This window comes from Chiloscyllium plagiosum, chromosome 12 (assembly GCF_004010195.1).
Source record: "Chiloscyllium plagiosum isolate BGI_BamShark_2017 chromosome 12, ASM401019v2, whole genome shotgun sequence".
Lineage (NCBI taxonomy): Eukaryota > Metazoa > Chordata > Chondrichthyes > Orectolobiformes > Hemiscylliidae > Chiloscyllium > Chiloscyllium plagiosum.
In genome coordinates, this window is record NC_057721.1 from 7,519,604 (window position 1) to 7,541,628 (window position 22,025).

General features: G+C 42.4%; 1 protein-coding gene across 3 annotated transcripts in view; it reads left to right on the forward strand.

Moving 5' to 3' along the window:
• Positions 1–21,720, forward strand: part of LOC122554946 (cysteinyl leukotriene receptor 1-like) — a 74,769-nt gene extending 53,049 nt beyond the window's left edge. For all 3 annotated transcript variants that reach the window (XM_043700398.1, XM_043700397.1, XM_043700396.1), the window contains exon 2: positions 20,456–21,720. In XM_043700398.1, coding sequence (XP_043556333.1) covers positions 20,492–21,448 — 957 coding nt within the window. In that variant the 5' untranslated portion in view covers positions 20,456–20,491 and the 3' untranslated portion in view covers positions 21,449–21,720. The remainder of the gene's footprint in view (positions 1–20,455) is intronic.
• Positions 21,721–22,025: the final 305 nt, after the last annotated feature.

Here is a 22,025-nt window from a genome sequence, read left to right on the forward strand (position 1 = left end):
ATAGTACAAGTTTCTGTTTTGCCTTTTGAGTTTGTTTATTTTTAGATGGTGTCCTGAAGTGGGTTGTTTTATTTTCCCTTTGTTTTGATTTTGGACCCCTTGAAAGAGCCAACGGGAGGAGGGAGGGGGGGAAAGTTATTTTAACCCCATATGGTTGGTGTGCGGGGAAACTTATTTCCATTTGCGATGGATAGAAAGCCTTTCCCTCTGACCTTTGGACAGTTGTTGTCCCTGTCCCAGAAGCATTCAATGGGGATGGAGCTGCAGGGGGTTTGATTTTTAGTTTCAACTCAGTCAAGAAATAGTTATTCCATATTTCAACCCCTTATTATCCCTACCCCAAGAGTGATTAGTGGGGACAGAGTCAAGGAGAGCCATTTTTTTGTTTATCCCCCCAGAGTCACTGAAGTTTCATTTCAGTTCAAGAGTCAGAGAAACCTTTACTTTTCTGTTTTAAAAGGGTAGTGTTTGCTTTACTCTATATGTAATCCGGTACTGTTCCATCTCAGGAGTGTCTGACAGGTATGATGTTGGGAGGGAGGGAGACTTGATGTTTCTGTTTGCATCTTTCATTTAAATGAATAGAGAGGTCATATGAAACAATACGTCTAAGTGTGTGTCAGAGGGCTTTGCATGGAGTGAGAGACTAACATAGGCAGTGAACTGAAGACAGAAACCAAGTTAGGTAAAGTTTGAAATCATTGATAAGTTGCTTATGTAGAAGCAAAGGAAGAAAACCCAAGTTTAAGAGGGAACTCTCTAGACTGGACGCCCTCTAGACTGGTCAGTGCCCTTAAGTGAGACATCAAGATGGTTTGTTGCCTCCCTGATGCCAAGATCAAGGATGTCTCCGAGACAGTGCAAACTTTTCTGAAAGGGGAGAGTGACCAGCAGGACGTCATTGTGCATGATGGTACCAATAACCTAGGTTAAGAAAGGGATGAGGTTCTGCAGACAGAATATAGGAAACTAGGCAGGAGGTTAAAAAAGTACATCATAGAGTCATACGGTCATACAGCACGGAAAGAGATCTTTAATATTTGTACTATTACTGGTGCCACATTCTACTGAGAGTAGGAATAGGAGGATAGAGCAGATAAATGTGTGGCTGAGGAGCTGGTGCAGGGAGCAAGAATTCACACTTTTTGCTCCATTGGGATCTTTTCGAGGTAAAAGTGACCTGTATAAGTGGGATGGGTTCCAGAATTGAAAGGGACTAATATCCTTCAGGGGAAATTTGCTAGTGTTGGGAGGCTTTAAACTGGAAAGAGGAGGTGGGAATCAAAGCGATTAGTGAGAAAAGTCTGAAGCTGGTACAGTACATAAGGGGAGCAAGTCTAGTAGCTAATGCAGAAACTAACTTGGCAGAGAACGAGGTAAAACTGATAAATTAAGCTGCATTTACTTCAGTGCAAAATGCCTGACAGGTAAGGCAGATGAACTCCAGGTATGGTTGTGTACATGGGATGGAGATGATATAGCAGTTACAGAAACATGGCTCGGGGATGGACAGAACTGGCAACTTAATGCACCAAGGTTCAGACGCTATAGGAAGGATACCACAGGCAAGGTTCCAGAAGACTGGAGATTAGCCAATGTTGATCCCTCTGTTAAGAAAGGAAGCAGGGATTATCCAAGAAATTATATCCTTGTGAGCCTGACGTCTGTGGCAGGGAAGCTCTTGGAGAAGATACTATGTGACAAGATATCTGCACATTTGGAAGAAAATGGACCAGTTAGTGACAGACAGTATGGTTTTTATACAGGGAAAGTCATGTCTCACCAACCTGATTGAATATTTTGAAGAGGTAACAAAGATAATTGATGAGGGAAGGGCTGTGAATGTTATTTATATGGACTTTAGTAAGGCATTTGACAAAGTCCCACATGACAGTACAAAAACTAAAATCACAAGGGATTTGGGGTGGGCTGGCTAGATGGATACAAAACTGGCTTGGTCATATAATACAGAGGGTCATGGTGGAAGGGTGTTTTTCAGAATGGAGATTGGTAATTAGTGGTGTTCCACAGGGATCAGTCTTAGGTCCTTCGTTGCTTGTAGTATGTATAAATGATCTGGAGAAAAATGTAAGGGGCCTGATTAGTAAGTTAGCACATGACACGGAGATTGGTGGAGTTGCTGATTGTGCTGATGATTGTGAAAGAATATAGCAAGGTATGGATAGATTGACGACTTGGGCACAGAAATAGCAGATCAGGTTTAATTCAGACAAATGTGAGGTGATGCACTTTATAGGATCAAATTCAGGTATGAGTTATACTGTAAATGGCAGAACCCTTAGGAATGTTAACATACAGACAAATCAGGGCATGCAGGTCTACAGTTCCCTAAAAGTGGCAACACAGAATGCCAAGGTGATTAAGAATGCATATGGTATTCTCGCCTTCATCAGCTGGGACATGGAGTTTAAGAGTTGGCAAGTCACGTTGCAGCTATTTAAAACCCTTGTTAGGTAGCATTCGGAGTATTGTGCGCAGTTATGATCACCACGCTACCAGAAGGATATGGAAGCTTTGGAGAGAATGCAGAGAAGGTTCACCAGGGTGTTGCCTGGTCTTGAAGACGCTGGCTGTAAGGAAAGGTTAAAAAGGCTAGGATCGGTTTCACTGGAAAGATAGTGGCTGCGAGGAGACCTGATAGAGGCCTGAAAAGTTATCAGACGCAGAGATAGGGTGGATAGTCAGAGGCTTTTCCCCAGGGTTGAAGTTTCAATTACAAGGTGGCACAGTTCAAAGTGAGAGGGGGAAAACTTTCAGACAGATGTGAGAGGGAGGTTTTTCATAGAGAATGGTAGGAGCCTGGAATACACTGCCTGAGAAGGTGGTGTGAGCAGGCACATTGGTGACATTTAAGAGGCATCTATGAGAATGTTTATCGAGTATGAGCAGGTAGAGAAAGAGTTAAGTTTTGAGTTTTGTGAAATAAGTGGTTCACCTGAGCATGACTCAGATCAGATAAGAACTTGCAGTTAACAATGGGGTTCTGGAGGTGAGGGTAATGGGTTAACAAGCTGGAAAAATATTCATTATGTATAGCCATTTAACAATATTAGAAGCATTCAGTATGTAAGGTCAGTTTAACAAGGTGAGAAGTATTCATTATGTGAAGCCAGTTAAGGTTAAGAACATTCATTGTATAACAGCAGATGGTTTAATCTTTGCTATTGACACTCGCTGATTGTAACGGTCACCCAATCAATATGTATGTTGCCTTCTCTGGATGTTCCTCCCTGTAACACGACTATATAGTTCATTAAGAAACTGCTGTTCCAGAGAAGACCATGACTCATGTCTCTGTGCACTTGGACAATTGTTCTCTCTCCCTCAAGGGCCTGGAATAAAGATGAAGGAGGTAAAACACTGTGTCTTTGAGTATGTTGCTTCAACTAGGGTGGGGGGGGGGGCGGAAACGGGACAACACCTGAATGGTTACATGTACAGGGGGGAATAGAGGGATAAAAAACCAATAGGGCAGAAGGTTTGTTTTTGTAGTTTAATTAGGGCATGACAATTGGCATTGGCTTGTGGGGCTGAAGGGCCTGTTCCTGTGCTATATTTTCTTTTGTTCTTTTGATAGAAAGGGAGGTAAGAGAGGAGGGGTAATGGTGGTTTTGGTGAGGGAGAAGATTACGGCTGTACTTTGCGAGGGTATTCCTGTGAGATCATCCAGTGAAGTTACAAGGGTAGAACTTAAAAATAAGAAAGGATCACCTTGTATTATCGTTCCCCCAGGGCTTCAGTGGCTTCACCTAGTGAAGGAGCAGTGTTCCAAAAGCTTGGGATTTCAAATAAACCTGATGGTCTATAATCTAGTGTTGTGGGACTTCTGACTTCATGATATTTGTTTCACTGATAGCCACAAGGGAGGTACTGGAAGACAGGAGGGTGGCTAATGTGGTGCCATTATTTAAGAAAGGGTCTGTGAGGAAAAGCCAGCGAACTATAGACTGGTGAGCTTACATCAGTGGTGGGTAAGATACAGGAGGGAATTCTGAGAGAGAATTTTTTTTTAAGATTAGATTACTTACAGTGTGGAAACAAGCCCGTCAGCCCAACAAATCCACAACAACCCTCCAAAGAGCAACCCACCCAGATCCATTCCCCTACATTTATACCTTCACCTAACACTACAGGCAATTTAGAATGGCTAATTCACCTAACCTGCACATTTTTAGACTGTGGGAGGAAACTGGAGCGAACCCACGCAGACACTGGGAGAATGTGTAAACTCCACACAGACAGTTGCCTGAGACAGGAACTGACCCCGGGTCTCTGGCGCTGTGAGGCAGCAGTGCTAACCACCGTGCCTCCGGGCTGCCCTATACGTGCATTCGGAAAGGCAAGGACTGATTAGGGATAGTCAGCATGGCTTTGTGCATGGGAAATCATAACTCACTAACCTGATGGAGTTTTTTTAAGAGATGACAAAGTAGATTGAAGACTTAGTGGTAGATGTCTATATATAAGGTTTTGCATGGTAGACTGGTTAGTAATGTTAGATCACATGGAGTCCACGGGGAGCTAGCCAATTGGATACAAAATTTGCTTGAGAGTAGGAGACGGAGGGTGGTCGTGGGGGAGGTGGGGGTGGGGGAATATTTTTCAGACTGGAGGCTTGTGACCAGTGACTTGTGCCACAAGGATCAGTGCTATGTCCATTTCTTTTCGGCATTTCTATGAATGATTTGGTTGTGAATGTCAGGTTTATGGTGTGACAATGCTGTTCCTTTAACAAAGTGAGGTTGTCCTTGGTTTTTTCCAAAAGTGTTGAATGCGGCAGAGTTGCCAAGATGTCTGGGTTCATTTACTTGAAGAAGCTTTAAAGTTTTAAAAATATCACTTGTACAATGAAAGTGAGTGGCCAGTTTTCCCAGCTCAGCTTGTTTCTTGTTTGTTTTGGGTTTTCAGCATAGAGTCATGGAGATGTACAGCACGGAAACAGACCCTTCAGTCCAACCTGTCCATGCCGACCAGATATCCCAACCCAATCCAGCCCCACCTGCCAGCCCCCGGCCCATGTCCCTCCAAACCCTTCCTATTCATAGACCCATCCAAATGCCTCTTAAATGTTGCAATTGTACCAGCCTCCACCACTTCCTCTGGCAGCTCATTCCATACATGTACCACTCTCTGTGTGAAAAAGTTGCTGCATAGGTCTCTTCTATATCTTTCCCCTCTCACCCTAAACCTATGCCCTCTATTTCTGGACTCCCTGACCCCAGGGAAAAGACTTTGCCTATTTACCCTATCCGTGCCCCTGTTCAGAGCTGCTGGTCAGTTGTTAGATGGGAATCTGAAAGAAACAGTGGCATGGAAGAAGGTGTTTCATGCTGAATCCCTCTGACATCTCTCTCTCCCAAGTAAGACCCTGTGTTTGATTTTACCATTTTTTGCCAAGGGGTGTTTATGGGGATTGTCACAGGAATTTGGAACAGCATCTTAATGATGCTGGGATAGTCTGTTGGGTTTTTGGATAGATTGTTATTCTGTATTCTGTTCTCTTTTATTTGTATTTCATTCAGAACTAGAAAGGTCAGCCCTGGGCTACCTTCTTGAAGTGTTTTGGGGGGCTCTGGCCAGGTATACACAAAACTGGAGACTCATTGTGGGATTTGTTCTCCAGTTCCGATTTGGGATTAGGGTTGTTGGACTCAAAGGCAGCAAGTAGTAGGTAGTCTTTTGGGTGTTGATTTCGGTTGGTTTGAACAGTGCTTGGGATAGCAATTGTTCTTCCAGTCACTAAGAGTCTACTGGGGGTGAACTTTGGAAGCAATAGAAAAGGTGAATAAATCTAAGCTGCTGGAGTTAGCAGACAATTTGGAGTTAGAGCTGCCTCCTTCCATGAGGAAAGGAGGATAATTACAGTAATAGCTCAGCATTTAAATTTGCTGGAAACACCATCAGAATCTTTAGAAATGGCTAAAATGTAATTGAAAATTAAGCACTGTAAGTTAGATTACTTACAGTGTGGAAACAGGCCCTTCGGCCCAGCAAGTCTATACCAACCCTCTGAAGAGCAACCCACCCAGACCCATTCCCCTACAGGCCCTTTAGCATGGCCAATTCACCTAAACTGCACATCTTTGGACTGTGGGAGGAAACTCATGCAGGCATGGGGAGAATGTGCAAACTCCACACAGACAGTTGCCCAAGGCAGGAATTGAACCCAGGTCTCTGGCACTGTGAGGCAATAGTGCTAACCACTGTGCCACTGTGCCACACAGGCAAAAGGCAAGGAAAAGGCAAAATAAATTAAACTTTGGATTATGATTAAAAGCAGAGGAAAGAGAAAAGGAACAAATCACTTTAGCAGAACAAAAAGGAGAGAGAGAGGGGAGAGAAGAAGAAAGCGAGGGAGTTTGAACTTCAGATATTGGCACTTAGACGGGAAAGTCAGCTCAAAAAGATGAAGATGAAGGCTGAAGGTAAGCTTACTGAGAAAGAGTGAGGATGAGCAAACCCATGAGAACCAAAGGCCTGGTCAGAATCTGTTTAAATATATTCACGTGACACAGATGATCCAAGATGGTGGCGATCTGAGGTCTGCTTTGCTGAGCTCTGCATCTCAACTCAGGCAAAGTAGTACTCTCACCGCCCCACTTAAGTTATTTCTGTGAAAAGTTGGCATTTAAAGAGTTGTAGAACTTGTATAAATTTAGTATAAAGTCTGTTCTATTAAAGAAATATGATAAAAGGCAAAGGTTCCAACAAGTCCCAACACACGAGGCACTCACTGGAAACGTCGGACACTTCCACAGCTGCAGATGCAGCTCTTTCCACCAGTCTATTGGAGTCGCTTACCCACCAGACCCTGGCTACGGAGTTTGTGAAACCGCGAGACATGATTGAGTCATCGAAGAGAAGTTCCGTGGTTAGGCTGGACTCGATTGTGGCCATGCCCCACAAGCACAAGGAGCAGCTGGAAGGTTTTGGATGCCGAATGGAAGAAGTTGAAAGAAGAACCGCAGCTTCGGAGACCGTGATCAACTCTTCAAAGGAAAGGATTCAAGTACTGGAGAAGCAGGTCCTTACCTTATTGGAAAAAGTCGACGACCTTGAGAACAGAGGTAGGCGGAAGAATCTCCGCATCGTGGGGTTACCGGATGGAGTAGAAGCTGACCAGCCAGCGAGCTTCTTTGAAAGCTGGTTGCCACGATTTCTTGGTCTGGAGGCCGAGTCGGACTGGTGAAAGTTGAGGGCTCATTGGGTCGCAGTGCGCAGGCCCAGCTCAGACCAGCACCCTCGCACAGACCTAGTATGACTCCACAGTTGCAGTGACAACGTTAAAGTTATGGAAACCTCCAGAATAAAGGCAAAGGATCCACAGGCCCTGACTTACGAAGGTTCCAAGATAATGTTTTTTCATGACTTCTCTGCAGCTGTTATTTGTAAAAGGAAGTCCTTTGATAAAGCCAAGAGAAGACTGAGAGACCTTGGTATCCAGTATTCTCTGAGATATCCAGCGATGCTTCATATCACTTATGATGGGTCTGTGTGTTCACTTCAGAAAAAGTGAAAAATGTTTGGATACTTCAAAATAAATCGGATAACTTAAATGGTGTAGACAATTGTGTTTCTTTTTCCTTTCCTTTCTCTCTTTCCTCCTCTTAAAATGTTTCTGAAATTTTCTGATATTAATGGGCGTTAATATATATTTGGGGATGGTAGAGTGTCTACTTTTAATTTCCTGGTTATTTTTTTTTTCCTCTCTCCTTTTTTGGCCTGAGCCTGGGATGTGGCTCAAGCTAGAAGGAGTTATGAAGGTGTTTTTAAGAGATATAAGTGCCCCGGTGGGCAGGGGGAGCGCCCCTTATTAAGTGGTATGGTGGCTCAGTGGTTAGCACTGCTGCTTTATAGTGCCAGGGACCTGGGTTCGATTCCCACCTCCGGCAACTGTCTGTGTGGAGTTTGCACATTCTCGCCGTGTCTGCGTGGGTTTCCTCCTGGTGCTTCGGTTTCCTCCCACAGTCCAAAGATGTGCCGGTTAGGTGAATTAGCCATGCTAAATTTAGATTAGATTAGATTAGATTACTTAAACAGTGTGGAAACAGGCCCTTCGGCCCAACAGGTCCACACCGACCCGCCGAAGCGTAACCCACCCATTCCCGTACATTTACCCCTTTACCTAACACTATGGGCAATTTGGCATGGCCAATTCACCTGATGTGCACATCTTTGGACTGTGGGAGGAAACCGGAGCACCCGGAGGAAACCCACGCAGACACTGGGAGAACGTGCAAACTCCACACAGTCAGTCGCCTGAGTCGGGGGGCGGTGTGGACTTGTTGGGCCGAAGGGCCTGTTTCCACACTGTAAGTAATCTAATCTAATCTAAATTGCCCATAGTGTTAGGTGCATTAGTCTGAGGGGAATGGGTCTGGGTGGGTTGCTCTTCGGAGGGTCGCTCTTCGGAGGGTCAGTGTGGGCTTGTTGGGCCGAAGGGCCTGTTTCCACACTGTGGGAACCTTAAAAAAAAAAGGTGCCGTTTAGTTTGTTGGCTGTTTTGTATACGTAGATATTAGTATGTTAGTTGTAGTAGTTTTAGTTTGTATTTTTTAGGTTTCATGAGTTTTTTCTATGCTCAGCAATTGATACGTCAAACTCTTCCTTTTTTTGGAGTTCAAACGATGTTAGAGAAAGTCATGGCTAATTGTATCCTCAAATGGTGTACCTGGAATATAATAGAGAGCCATTCGCCAGTTAAGAGGAAAAAGGTGCTTTCTACCCTTAGAAAGGAGAGGGTGGGCATTGCACTTTTGCAAGAGATGCATCTCGATGATAAGGAACATCTGAAATTGCAGAATGGGTTTGATCAGGTGTACTCCTCCTCCTTTAATACTAGGAGCAGGGGAGTTTATTATTAGGAAGAATCTTTCATTTAATTTGCTAGATCAGATTAATGATGAGTATGGAGTATTGTCATTCTTAAAGCCTCAATACATGGAGAAGAGTATGGTAGTTTGAATGTTTATTGTCCCCTAGCACACCCCTTTAATTTTTTGTAGATGCATTCTCTAAACTGATGGGTCTTGCACTGCAGCAGATAATTATAGGGCAAGACTTTAATTGCCTCATGGACCCCACAATGGATAGAGTGCCTAGAGGCCCAACACTTTCTTTACATTCTAAGCAACTAGCGGACTAGTGGGATTGGTGGATGTCTGGATGTGTTTCCACCCCATGGGTAGGAACTTTATGTTCTTTACTAATCCACACAAGTGTCATTCTAGGATTGATCTTTTCCTAACCCTGCATTATCCTTGGATTCGGTAACATCCTATACAATTGGAAATATCACTATTTCCAACCACACTGCAGTATGTTTAGAGACTGAGGTTCAGGGCAATATTGCAGGCTCTCAGCACTGGCAAATGGATCCCTTTATTCTTAAGGACAGTAAGTTCATTAAATATTCCTTCAGTGAATTTAAGGTATTTTAGACACCAATCCGCATGTGGCCAGTAACCCATCTATTCTTTGGGAGACTGCTAAGGCTTGTTGCAGAGGGATAATTATTTCTTTCTCTGCCAGAAGGGGGAGCAGCAATGCCTTCTTGAAGTGCAGTGGAAGACCGCCAAGAAGGTTTATTTTGATAAGCCATCAGTGGCTAAGCTGCAGCAGGTTACAGCTCTTCCATCCATCTTGAATTCCATGCTTACGCAGACAGCAAGGAAGGAATTTTCTTTTGCGAAACAATGACTGTTTGAACGCGGTGATAGGCCAGGCAGGTAGCTAGCATATCTTGCCAGGAGAAAGAATGTCCCCCACAATCCATTACCTCAATTAGGGATGGGACTGGGATGGTCACTTGTGATTCTAAAAAGATCAATGCTGCATTTCGGAAATTTTATTTTGAACTGTACCAGTCTGGAGGTTGTGAGGATGGATGGGCCAAGATGGAGTCTTTCTTTAAGAACCTGGATCTTCCAGGTGTTACCTCTGAACAGGCGTCTTTCCTTAATGCCCATTTAACAGTGCAAGAAGTACAGGAGCCTGTGAAACAGATGCAGAGTGGAAAGATGCCTGGCTCTGATGGTCATTCTAGCAAGTTCTACAAAGAATTTTTACATGTATTGTCGGGGTCAATGTTAGGCATGTATAATTACTCGTACAACTATGATTGCCTTCCACCATTCTTAAAAGAGGCTAATATTTCTTTCTTTAGAAAGGGAAGACCCTAGAAGAATATGCCTCCTATAGGCCCATCTTACTTTTAAGTTCTGATTTTAAAATTTTGTCTAAGATTCTTGTATTAAGATTGGAAACTGTGCTACCTTCCATTGTTAAAGACTACCAGACGGGTTTTATAAAGGGCCGTAGATCCTCTAATAATGTTAGAAGACTGCTGAATATGATTCAAGCATGCCAGCAGCAGTCGGTGCAGGGATTAGTGGTCTCCTTCGATACAGAAGAGGCATTTGATCGGGTTGTGTTGCCATATCTTTTTTATTCCCTTGAACGATTTGGATTGGGGGAGGTTTTTATTAGGTGGGTAAGGGTCCTCTATAGTGATTCTCTGCTGGCGGCTCTCACCAATGGTGCGAGATCTAGTAATTTTAATATTTGTAGGGGCAGTCGACAAGGCTGTCCTTTCTCACCATTACATTTTAGACTGGTGATTGAGCCGCTGGCAAGGCTATCTGTAGGGATCATATTATAGCTGCCCCAGAAGTAGGATCAAAATCGCATAAGATCATGTTATACATGGATGATGGTCTTGTTTTTTTTTGTCAAATCCAGTGGTCTCAGTACTCCATTTGATACAATGTATTGATTTTTGTTTAGCTCCTTTTTGGGTGATAAGATTAATTCCTCAAAATCAGAGGCCATGGGGGTCTTAGAAGAATATTTGATGTGGACGGTGAATTATACGGGGTTTTTCTTTATTTAGGCATCTTTGTTACTCCTGTCTTTGATCAGTTGATTAAGGCCAATTTTGCCTATTTGTTTGACAGGATTAAGCAAGATCTTGAGCGATAGCAAGTGCTTCCAATATTCTAAAATGAATGTCCGTCATAATTTACCATACCCTATATGAATGTTCCCCTTAATTTTTCTGAGGCAAACATTCAGTGACTTAATGGATGGTTTAGCTTCTTTATTTGGCACCATAGGTGATCTCTTATTAAGCTGGCTAAATTGCAGTTGCCTCATGGGTTGGGGGAAATGGACCTCCTGGATATTAAAAGATATCAATTAAGTTCCCTTCTATCCTTCTACCCAGTGACTGGGTTTGTGAGGACCTGGTGTCAATATGGCTAGATATTGAGGCCTCCCAGGCAAAATGTCCCCTCGTTAACATGTCGTTCATAGATAAAGACAGTTAAGGAATATTGCTGTAGTCTGAAAATTATTAATACTGTTAAGGCATGGAGGGCAATGCGGCAAAGTGAGGGTAATACATCCAAAACATCCTTTCTTATGCTGGACTTTCAGCTGGGGATAATGGACCCTGTATTTAAGCTTTGGGCAGCTAAGGGAATCTCCTGTTTGGGGGATTTATTTGAAGGTGAAATAATGATGCTCTTTGACCAAATAATCCATTAGTATGGTTTAGCTAGCAGAGACCTTTTTCTTTTTTCAGGTCAGGGATTTTATTCAAAAAGGGACCACGCTTTTGACTGATCCCTACAGATCTCTTACAAAGATGATGCTTCATGCCAAAAGTGCACTCTCTATTAGCACTCTTTATCATATGTTAGGGGGTGATCTTTCAGATGACATTGAGTGACTTTTTGGGGTTTGGGAGAAAGAACTAGGGGTTGAGGTCTCTGAGGAGACATGGGAGGACGTTTGCGAAAATGTGAGGAAAATTTCAATCTATAATAGGACCCATGCCATGCAGCTAAAGATTCTGCAGAAGGTTCATTTGACCTCAGACTATGTCTCAAAATTTAAGGTGGGAGTATCTTCATTATGTCCTAAGTGCAAAATAAGTATTGGTACTCACTCATTGTCTGTGGTCTTGCTGCAGACTCCACACATATTGGAGTGCTGTGGCAGGAGTTATAAGAAGGTTTTGAGGACCCTATCTCTCTTCTCCTGGGTCTACCCAATACATCTTCTCTAGACACTCATGGGAAAAAAATGTTTTTAATACCCACATTTTGTGTAAGGAAAAATATTCTAATGTGTTGGGTCTCTGAAAGCCCCCGGGTCTGTCAGATTGGCATAAGCTAATCATGGAACATATTCCTTTGGACTTTTTTATGAATGCGGTACACTAGTAAATGGAATTTTTTTTATCGGATATGGCAGCCCTTTTTGGACTATCTGGATGTAGATTTATCCGCTATCTTAACTAGGGCTTTTGTGTAGCCATGACGATCCAATTTAGTGAACTTTATGCCCTTGAAGGGAGAATTTCGAATAAACTAGTGTGTATTACTCAATGCTCTTGGACATCAGGAGCTAATGTTTTGTTGTAGATTACAGATTAGATTAGATTAGATTAGATTACATTACAGTGTGGAAACAGGCCCTTCGGCCCAACAAGTCCACACCGACCCGCCACCCATCCATACCCTGACATTTACCCCTTACCTAACACTACGGGCAATTTAGCATGGCCAATTCACCTAACCTGCACATCCATGACGATCCAATTTAGTGAACTTTATGCCCTTGAAGGGAGAATTTCGAATAAACTAGTGTGTATTACTCAATGCTCTTGGACATCAGGAGCTAATGTTTTGTTGTGTTGAGCTGTTTTATTTATTTATTTATGACTTTTATTGATTTGCTTATTTTGTACATGAGTATAGTTGTGTTTTGTTTGTGTTGTTGTCCTCTGTTTTTGTTTTATTTATTTATATATAGGGTAATGTTTATTGTAAGTTTTGTAATTTTATAAAAAAAAGTTCTGTTTTCATTAAAAATATCTATTCAAAAATACTCACACTGCCTAAATTTGAGAAAGATGTAGAAGCCTTTTTCAACTCATTTGAGAAGGTGGCTAAACAAATGCAGTAGCCAGTGACCATGTGGGTTTTGTTGATCCAAATAAAACCTGTCGGTAGAGCTAGTGAGGTATTTGCATCGCTATCAGAGGAGGTATTTGGGGCATACGAGAAGGTGAAAAAAGCCATTTTACATATGAGCTTGTGCCAGAAGCCTACAGACAGTGTTTCAGGAATCTAAGGAGGGACCCTGGTGAATTTCTACATTGAGTTTGGAAGGATCAAACAAAGTAATTTTAATAGGTGGATAAGGGCATTAAAAATAGAGCAAACCTATGATGCTCATTGACGATTATTTTGGAGGAGTTCAAAAATTCACTTCCTGAGGTAGTGAGAACTATGTGGAAGAGCAGAGAGTTAAAACGGCAAAGTTAGCAGCTGAAATGGCTGATGATTGAGTTGGTTCATAATTCAAAGTTTGGCTTACATCATCAATTTTAATCCATGAGGGATCGAAATTGGGAAAAAGAGAAATCTCCATATGGAAAGGAAAGGTAGATCTTGGTGACGATCATAAGGATAACTTACCACAGGGTAAAAAGGGAACCCTTGGAGGGGGGACAGAAGTTAAAAAGCTTCGGTGTTTTCACTGCAATAAATTGGGCCACATGAAATCACAGCGTTGTGGATTAGGAAAAGCACTGGAAAGCCAGATGTAGAAAAAGAGGATAAGCAAGTGAATTTTGTTGGAGTGGTAACTGAAAGCACAGTGGAGGTTAGAAAGCTGCACCAGAATGTACAGCTGGTCAGAGATTGGTTCAGGCAGAAATGCCAGATCTTCTTTAACCATATATCCGTGAAGGTAAAATTTACTCACATAGGCCAGGAGCAGCAGGTAAAGAGGTTACAATATTAAGAGATAAAGGATCCTTGCAAACTTTGATGTTGAAAGATGAGGAGATATGTACCTCAGAAGGACTATTCCCAGAAAAAAAGTGCTAGTAATAGGATTTCATGGTGAGACAAGAAGTGCTCAATTTATGTAGAATTAGTTTAAAGTGTCCAGTGAAGAGTGGAGAAGTCGTGGTGGGAGTACTGGACAAACTCTCAGCTCCAGGAATACAGTTTGTCCTTGCTAATAATGTAGCTGGTTCACAGGTAGGAGTGCTACTATGTTTGAAAAGCCAGTGGAAACTCAGGCAACGGAACTATTGCAGGACATATATCCTGGGATTTTTCTCAACTGTGTGGTAACGAGGACACAAAGTCACCAGTTGAAACAGGAGAGATTAAAGTGTACGGATAGGAAAGTTGAAGTGGAATTAGCAGAGAATCTGTTTGATCAAATGGTTGAGACAAACCAGGAGCATATAGATGACATAACAGACCTCTTTAATTCGGAGAAATTAACTGAGTTACAGCAAAAAGATCAGAAACTAAACCAATTGTATCAAAAAGCATTCACAGAAGAATCTAGATGTATTCTGGTCTGCTCCTATCTTAAGAATTATATCTTAATGAGGAATTGGTGACCATCACATATTCAGGCAGATGAGAAATGAGTAGAAATTCATCAAATCATAATGCCAATGGTTTATAAAAAGGTGTTGCAGGTGGCACATGAACTGCCAGTAGGGGGTCATTTAGGAGTAAGACACACCCAAGCTGAAATACAAAAACATTTTTACTGACCTAGACTGCACAAGGATGTAGTTGAATCTTGCCGGATATGTCATACATGTCAGGTAATCAGAAAACCACAGGCAATAATAAAATCTGCACCTTTAATAGGTATTCTTGGTTTTTGAGGAACCTTTTACATGAGTCTTAATTGATTGCAGAGGAACCTTTTACATGAGTCTTAATTGATTGCAGAGGAACCTTTTACATAACAAAAAGTGGGGTTCAGAAATTATTAACAATAATGGATGTATCCACTAGACATCCAGAGGCTATTCGAGTCTTAATTGATTGCAGAGGAACCTTTTACATGAGTCTTAATTGATTGCAGAGGAACCTTACCTAAAACAAAAAGTGGGGTTCAGAAATTATTAACAATAATGGATGTATCCACTAGACATCCAGAGGCTATTCAATTATTCAATATCTCAGCTAAAAGGATTGCAGAGGAGTTACTCAAATTTTTCACTAGATATGGATTACCCACAGAGATACAATCAGATTAAGGGTCAAACTTCACAACAAAATTATTCAAGGAAATTATGTTCAGCTGAGGAATAAAACAATTCAAATTGACTGCATACCATCCAGCGTCACAGTGAGTGATAGAAAGGTGGCATCAGACATTAAAGACCACGTTGAGGGTTTATGGCCAAGACTCTCCAGATGATTGGGATAAAGGAATTCCGTTTGTACTTTTTGGCATCAGAGATGCACCAAATGAATCGACCGGATTCAGTCGGAATGAGTTTTTTGGTGTGAAGTGCTAGGACCGCTAGAGTTGATTAAGGAGAAATTGATGAGTCAGAATTCAGAGACCACATATTTGGAGTTTGTGTCACATTTTAGGGAATGGTTAAATAGAGTGACGGAGTTGACTGGACAGAATTTAAAAATATCACAGCGTACAATGAAACAGGAAGCAGACAAGAAATCAAAAACTTGCAATTTTACTGTCGGAGATAAGGTGTTAGTGTTACTTCCAGTGATAGGTGAACTTTTAAAAGCAATGATTTGGAGGTGTCGGTGTTGGATTGGGGTGTGCAGAGTTAAAAATCACACAACACCAGGTTGTAGTCCAACAGGTTTATTTGGAAGCACTAGCTTTCTGAGCGCTGCTCCTTCATCAGGTGATTGTGGAGTATAAGATCGTAGGACACAGAATTTATAGCAAAAGTTACAGTGTGATGTAACTGAAATTATATATTGAAAAAGGCCCAGATTGTTTGTTAAGTCTCTCATCTTTTAGAATGGGCATGTTGGTTTCAGTTCTTTCATATGGAAATTCCAGGACTTCCTTAAAGTTACATTCTCAAGTGAACTTTAACAATAGGTGCCGTGTTGGCCCAGATAATGCATTTAAGGTGTGAGGTGCCCTGTGTGAGGCTCTGTGTCCCAATGTTCAGACTGATTCTAATCTAAAAAAGGGATTTACAGAATTTTACATATATTCATGCAGTTTTTGAACAAAATAAAATATAATTCTGCAAGCTGAAATTCACCCTACAAACTTACATATGTGCGTCTGCAGGGATTGAGTGTCTATTAGAGAGTGTGTGTACGTATGTACGTAAGCATAAAGGGGTGTGAGAGGGAACATGTGAGAGTGTAAGTGTGAGCGTATGAGAGAGAGCTTGTGTATGTGAGAAGATCTGTGTGAGTTATGGGTCTGTAGGAGTGTGTGTGTCTGTATGTCTATAGGGGTGTCAGTGTATGTGTGTTAGTGTGTGTTTGTCTATCTGTGTAGTGGGGTCACCTGTAGTGTGAAATGAACCAAAGGTTCCGGTTGAGGCCATCCCCATGGGTACCCAACTTGGCTATCAGCCTCTGCTCAGTCACTTTGCATTGCTGCCTGTCCCGAAGCCGGCCTTGGAGGATGGTCACCTAAAGGTCCGAGTCAAAGGTCCCGGACCGCTGAAGTGTTCTCTGACTAGGAGGGAACACTAATGTCTGTTGATTATTGTGCGGTGTCCATTCAACCGTTGCCATAGCCTCTGCTTGGTCTCACCAGTATACCATGCCTCAGGGCATCCTTGCCTGCAGCGTATCAGATAGACAATGTTAGCTGAGTCGCATGAGTACCTGCCGCACACATGATGGGTGGTGTCTCCATGTGTAATGGTGGTATCCGTGTCAACACTCTGACATGTCTTGCAATGTCTCCTGTGAAGAGGTTGTATGGTGTTGTCCTGAAAGCCGGGCAGTTTGCTGCGAACAATGATCTGTTTGTAGTTTGGTGGTTGTTTAAAAGCTTGGGGAAGGTCTTGGTGAGGTGCTCATCCTCATTGATAATGTGTTTCAGGTCATGAAGAACATGGCGTAGTTTTTCAGCTCTTGGGAAGTACTAGACAATGAAGGGTACCCTGGCATTTGTAGCTCGTGTCTATCTCTTTAGGAGGTCATTACGGTTTCTTGCTGTGGCATGTCGGAACTGGCGATCGATGAGTTGAGCATTGTACTCTGTTCTTATGAGGGCATCCTTCAGTACTTTCAGATGCCTGTCACCTTCCTCCTCATCTGAACAGATCCTGTGAATGCATAGGGCTTGTCCGTAGGAGATGGCTGTTTTAATATGTTTTGGGTGGAAGCTGGAGAAGTGTAGCATCGTGAGGTTATCTGTGGGTTTGTGGTAGAGTGAGGTGCTGAGGTGCCTATCCTTGATGGAAGTCCAAGAATGAGACAGATACCAGAGAGTAGTCCATGATGAGTTTGATGGTGGGATGAAACTCTTTGATATCACTCGTAATTGTTTCAGTGACTCCTCATGGGGTCCAGAGGAAAAGCATGTTGTCATTATACCTGGTGTACAGTGTTGGATGGAGGTCCTGCGTAGAGAAGAAGTCTTGTTCGAACCTCTGCCAGAAAATGTTGGTATATTGAGGTGCAAATTTAGTCCCCATGGCTGTTCCATGTGTCTGGATGAAGAAGTGGTTGTCAAAGGTGAAAATGTTGTGATCGAGGATAAAGCAGATGAGTTGTAGGACAGTACTTGGAGATTGGCAGCTGTTGGTATTGAGTACTGAGGCTGTTGCTGCGATGCCGTCATCATGGGGGATGCTGGTGTAGAGTGCTGAAATGTCCATTGTGATAAGGAGTGTTCCCGGTTTGACTGGTCCACGGATGCTGAATTTCTCTAAGAAATCTGTAAGATCGCGATGAAACATATTAAAACGGCCATCCCCTACGGACAAGCCCTACACATACACAGGATCTCTTCAGATGAGGAGGAATTTGACGGGCACTTGGAAGTACTCAATGATGGCCTCATAAGAACGGGGTACAATGCTCAACTCGTTGACTGCCAGTTCCGACGTGCCGCAGCAAGAAACCGTTATAACCTCCTCAGGAGACAGACACGCACTACAACCGAAAGGGTACCCTTCCTTGTCCAGTACTTCCCAGGAGCCAAAAATACTCTTGTTCTTCACAGCCTGCAACACATTGTCAATGAGGGTGAACACCTCGCCAAGACCTTCCCCACACCTCCAATTCTCGCCTTTAAACAGCCACCAAACCACAAACAGATCATTGTTCACAGCAAACTGCCGCTTTTAGGACAACTCCATACAACCCTGTCATAGTAGGCGCTGCAAAACGTGACAGAGTGTGGACACGGATACCACCATTACACGTGGGGACACCTCCCACTATGTACGAAGCAGGTACTCATGTGACTCAGCCAACGTTGTCTATCTCATACGCTGCAGGCAAGGATGCCCTGAGGCCTGGTACACTGGTGAGACCGAGCAGAGGCTACAGCAACAGATGAATAGACACCGCACAACAAACAACAGATAGGAGTGTTCCCTCCCAATTGGAGAACACTTCAACAGTCCAGGACATTCGACCTCGGACCTTCGGGTGACCACCCTCCAAGGCCGACTTCGGGACAGGCAACAATGCAAAGTGCCTGAGCAGAGGCTGATAGCCAAGTTGGATACCCATGGGGATGGCCTCAACCGGGATCTTGGGTTCATGTCACATTATAAATGACCCCACTGAACTGCACTACTCACATGCAGACACACACACATGCAGGCAGACACATGCAGGAAGTTGAACCTTCATCAGAAATATTCAACAGTTGAGAAGGAAACTTTGAGCTTGGTGTTGGTGTTACAACATTTCAATGTTTATGTTACCAATAATGTATCTGAGACAATCATATATACTGATCATAATCCATTGAAGTTTGTGGAGAAATTTAAGGACAAAAATGTATGTACAGTGAAGAAGATTATCTCCAAGTACAATGGGACCTTGACCAGATGGGCTAATGGGTCAAGGAGTGATAGATAGAGTTCAGATAAATTCAGATAAATGTGAGGTGTTGTATTTTGTTAAGGCAAATGGTAAGTGGTTAGTGGTAAGGTCCTGGGCAGCATTGCCGAATAAAGAGACTTAGGGATGCAAGTGCACAGTTCCTTGAAAATGGAGTTGCAAGTAGACAGGGTGGTGAAAAAGGCCTTTGGTACGCTTACCTTCATTGGTCATAACATTGAGTATAGAAGTTGGTACATCATGTAGTACTTGTACAGGACATTGGTGAAGCCACTTTTGGAATACTACACACAGTTCTGACCGTCCTTCTAGAGGAAGGATGTTTTTAAACATGAAGGTATGGAAAAGACTTGTAAGGATGTTGCCTGCACTGGAGGGTTTTAGCTATAGGGAGAGGCTGAATAGGCTGGTGCTATTTTCCCTGGAGCATCAGAGAGTGAGGGGTGACGTTATAGAGGTTTATAAAATCACGAGAGACATGGAAACAGTGAATAGCCAAGGCCATTTTCCTAGGATGGGGGAATCCAAAACTAGAGGACATAGGTTTAAGGTTTGAGGGGAAAGATTTAAAAAGGACCTGAGGCAACTTTTTCACACACAGGATGGTGCGTGTCTAGAATGAGCTGTGAGAGGAAGCAGTGGAGGCTGGTACAATTACACCATTTAAAAGATATCTGGATGGTATATGAATAGGAAGAACTTAGAGCAATGTGGGCAAAATGCAGGCAGATAGGACTAGATCAGATTGGGATGTCTGGTCAGTCAGATGAGTTGGACGAAAGAATGTGTGTTGGTGCTGTATGTCTCTGACTCTTGAAATATCTCGATACGAACCCTTTGCATGAGGAATAGAGAATAAGGATTTTAAAGAACAGTCAAAAAAATGGAATGAGGTGATACATTAAAAGTACAGGCATTGGACGAGTAGTGAGGAGAAACCAAGGTAAGAGGGCAGCATCCGCACCTAGAACAATTTTGATGGAAAAAGTTGAAAATCTAGGCATGGAGCAATCATTATTGCTGAAAAATCCAAGTTGCTGTCCAAGTCATGCTGTGGTTTATGGATGGCAAGCCTCTGGTTTCTCAGAATAATTATTTTGGAATGAAAGGTGGAGTCTGGTGACTCTCAAAGCTTGCCATAATTGGAAGTCTACTGTCACTTTTGTCTATTAATGGAAAAGGGCTGAGGTCACAAAAACAAAAAGCTATTAATTTGGTCTGCATGCTTCACAGTTTTGCATTAAACATCAAAATAAGATAAGGATCAACTTTTAAAATTTGCCGGACAGATTTGAGAATAATATTATGAGCAATGTTCCGTAGTAAACAAGCAGGAGGCTGAAAGAACACAGCAAACCAGGCAGCATTGCGTAAATTATCCTTCTGATGCTGCCTGGCTAGCTGTGTTCATCCAACCTCTTGCTTGTCTACTTTGGATTCTAGCATCTGCATTTGTTTTGCCTCTAAATGAGCAATGCACCAGCGTTTTTATATTCAATGTAAAATCAACCCAATGAGAATGTTTAAACTCTCAGCAATTTAGCATTGCTAAAAATAGTGGTTTGCTTCTACAGAAAAATTCAAGTACAGAGAATTTCTCAAAGCAGAGCATGAATAACACCAGCACCCAGAGAAACAGCTCATGTGAGAACGATGACATCTTCAAAACTGACATCTACCTTCCAACATATACTATCGTGTTTATTTTTGGATTTATTGAAAATGTCTTCTGTTTATACATATTCCTGAAGTTGTACAAGAGGAAGACTGCAATCAGCATCGTCACAGTGAACCTGGCAATATCGGATCTGCTCTTTGTCTGCACTTTGCCCTGGCGGGTTCACTATTATTTGAATGGTAGCAAGTGGAACCTCTCAGATTTTTTATGCGCATTCATGTCATATGCTCTATACCTCAACATGTACTGTAGCATCTATTTTCTGACTCTCATGAGCATATTGCGCTACTTTGCTATAGTGCATCCACTGAAAGCTTTAATGTTTAGAAGTGTTAAATCTGTTCAAATCATATGTGTTACAATATGGGTATTTGTGAGTATCACAGCAAGTCCTTTCCTAGTACGTGGCAGTTACGTCAATGAAAATAACGAAACAAAATGCTTTTACCTCAAAGATGGGGTTGACTGTATAGTATTTACAATGAATTTACTTGCCCTGGTTGTGGGTTGTATTATTCCCTTTTTTATTATCATAATCTGTTACACATTAGTTGTTAAAGCCTTGCTAGTCTCTAAATCAAAACATCACAAAAAAATGAGCTCCCTCAGAAAAGCTATTGCCATGATTATTATTGTAATAGTTATATTTCTAACCAGTTTTCTGCCCTATCACATTCTCCGAACTGCCCACATTGCCATCAGCTTGAACATGGGACATACTTCCCAAGCCAGTTGTTTTGTTCAGAAATGTGTTGTCGTTACACTGTGTGGTGCAGCAATCAATTCCTGTTTAGATCCTCTTTTGTATTACTTTGCAGCAGAGACCTTCAGGGACAAGATAAGAACAACAATCAATAATGCATTCAGATGCGTGATGCATAATAGCTGAATCTATACTGCTATTCATTTGCATGCCTAATTAGAGTCATAGAGTTGTAGGGCAGGGAAATAGGCCCTTGCGTCCAACGCATCCTTGCTGAGCAGAAATCCTAAATGAGTCCAGTCCCAGTGCCTGCACGTGGCCCACATCCCTCTAATCCATTCCTATTCTTATACACCCTGTTTGGAAAAAGTTGCCCACAGGGTTCCCTTTAAATCTTTCCCCTCTCACCTTAAACCTATGCTCTCTTGTTTTGGACTCCCCCACCTTAGGAAAAAGACCTTAGCAATTTGCCCTATCCATGCCCCTAATGATTTTATAAACCTCCAAATTTGCCTCTCAGCCTCCACCGCTCCAGGGAATACAACCTCAGCCTCTCCCTCCAACCCTTGTAAATCTTTTCTGCACCCTGTCAAGTTTAGCTATTTCTTTCCTGTAGCAGAGAGACTGGAGCTGAACGCGGTATTCCAAAACTGGGCTAACCAATGTCCTGTACAGCAGCAACATGACATCCTAACTGCTATACTGTGATCAATAAAGCTAAGTGGACCAAACAATTTCATTATCCTGTCTAACTGTGACTCCA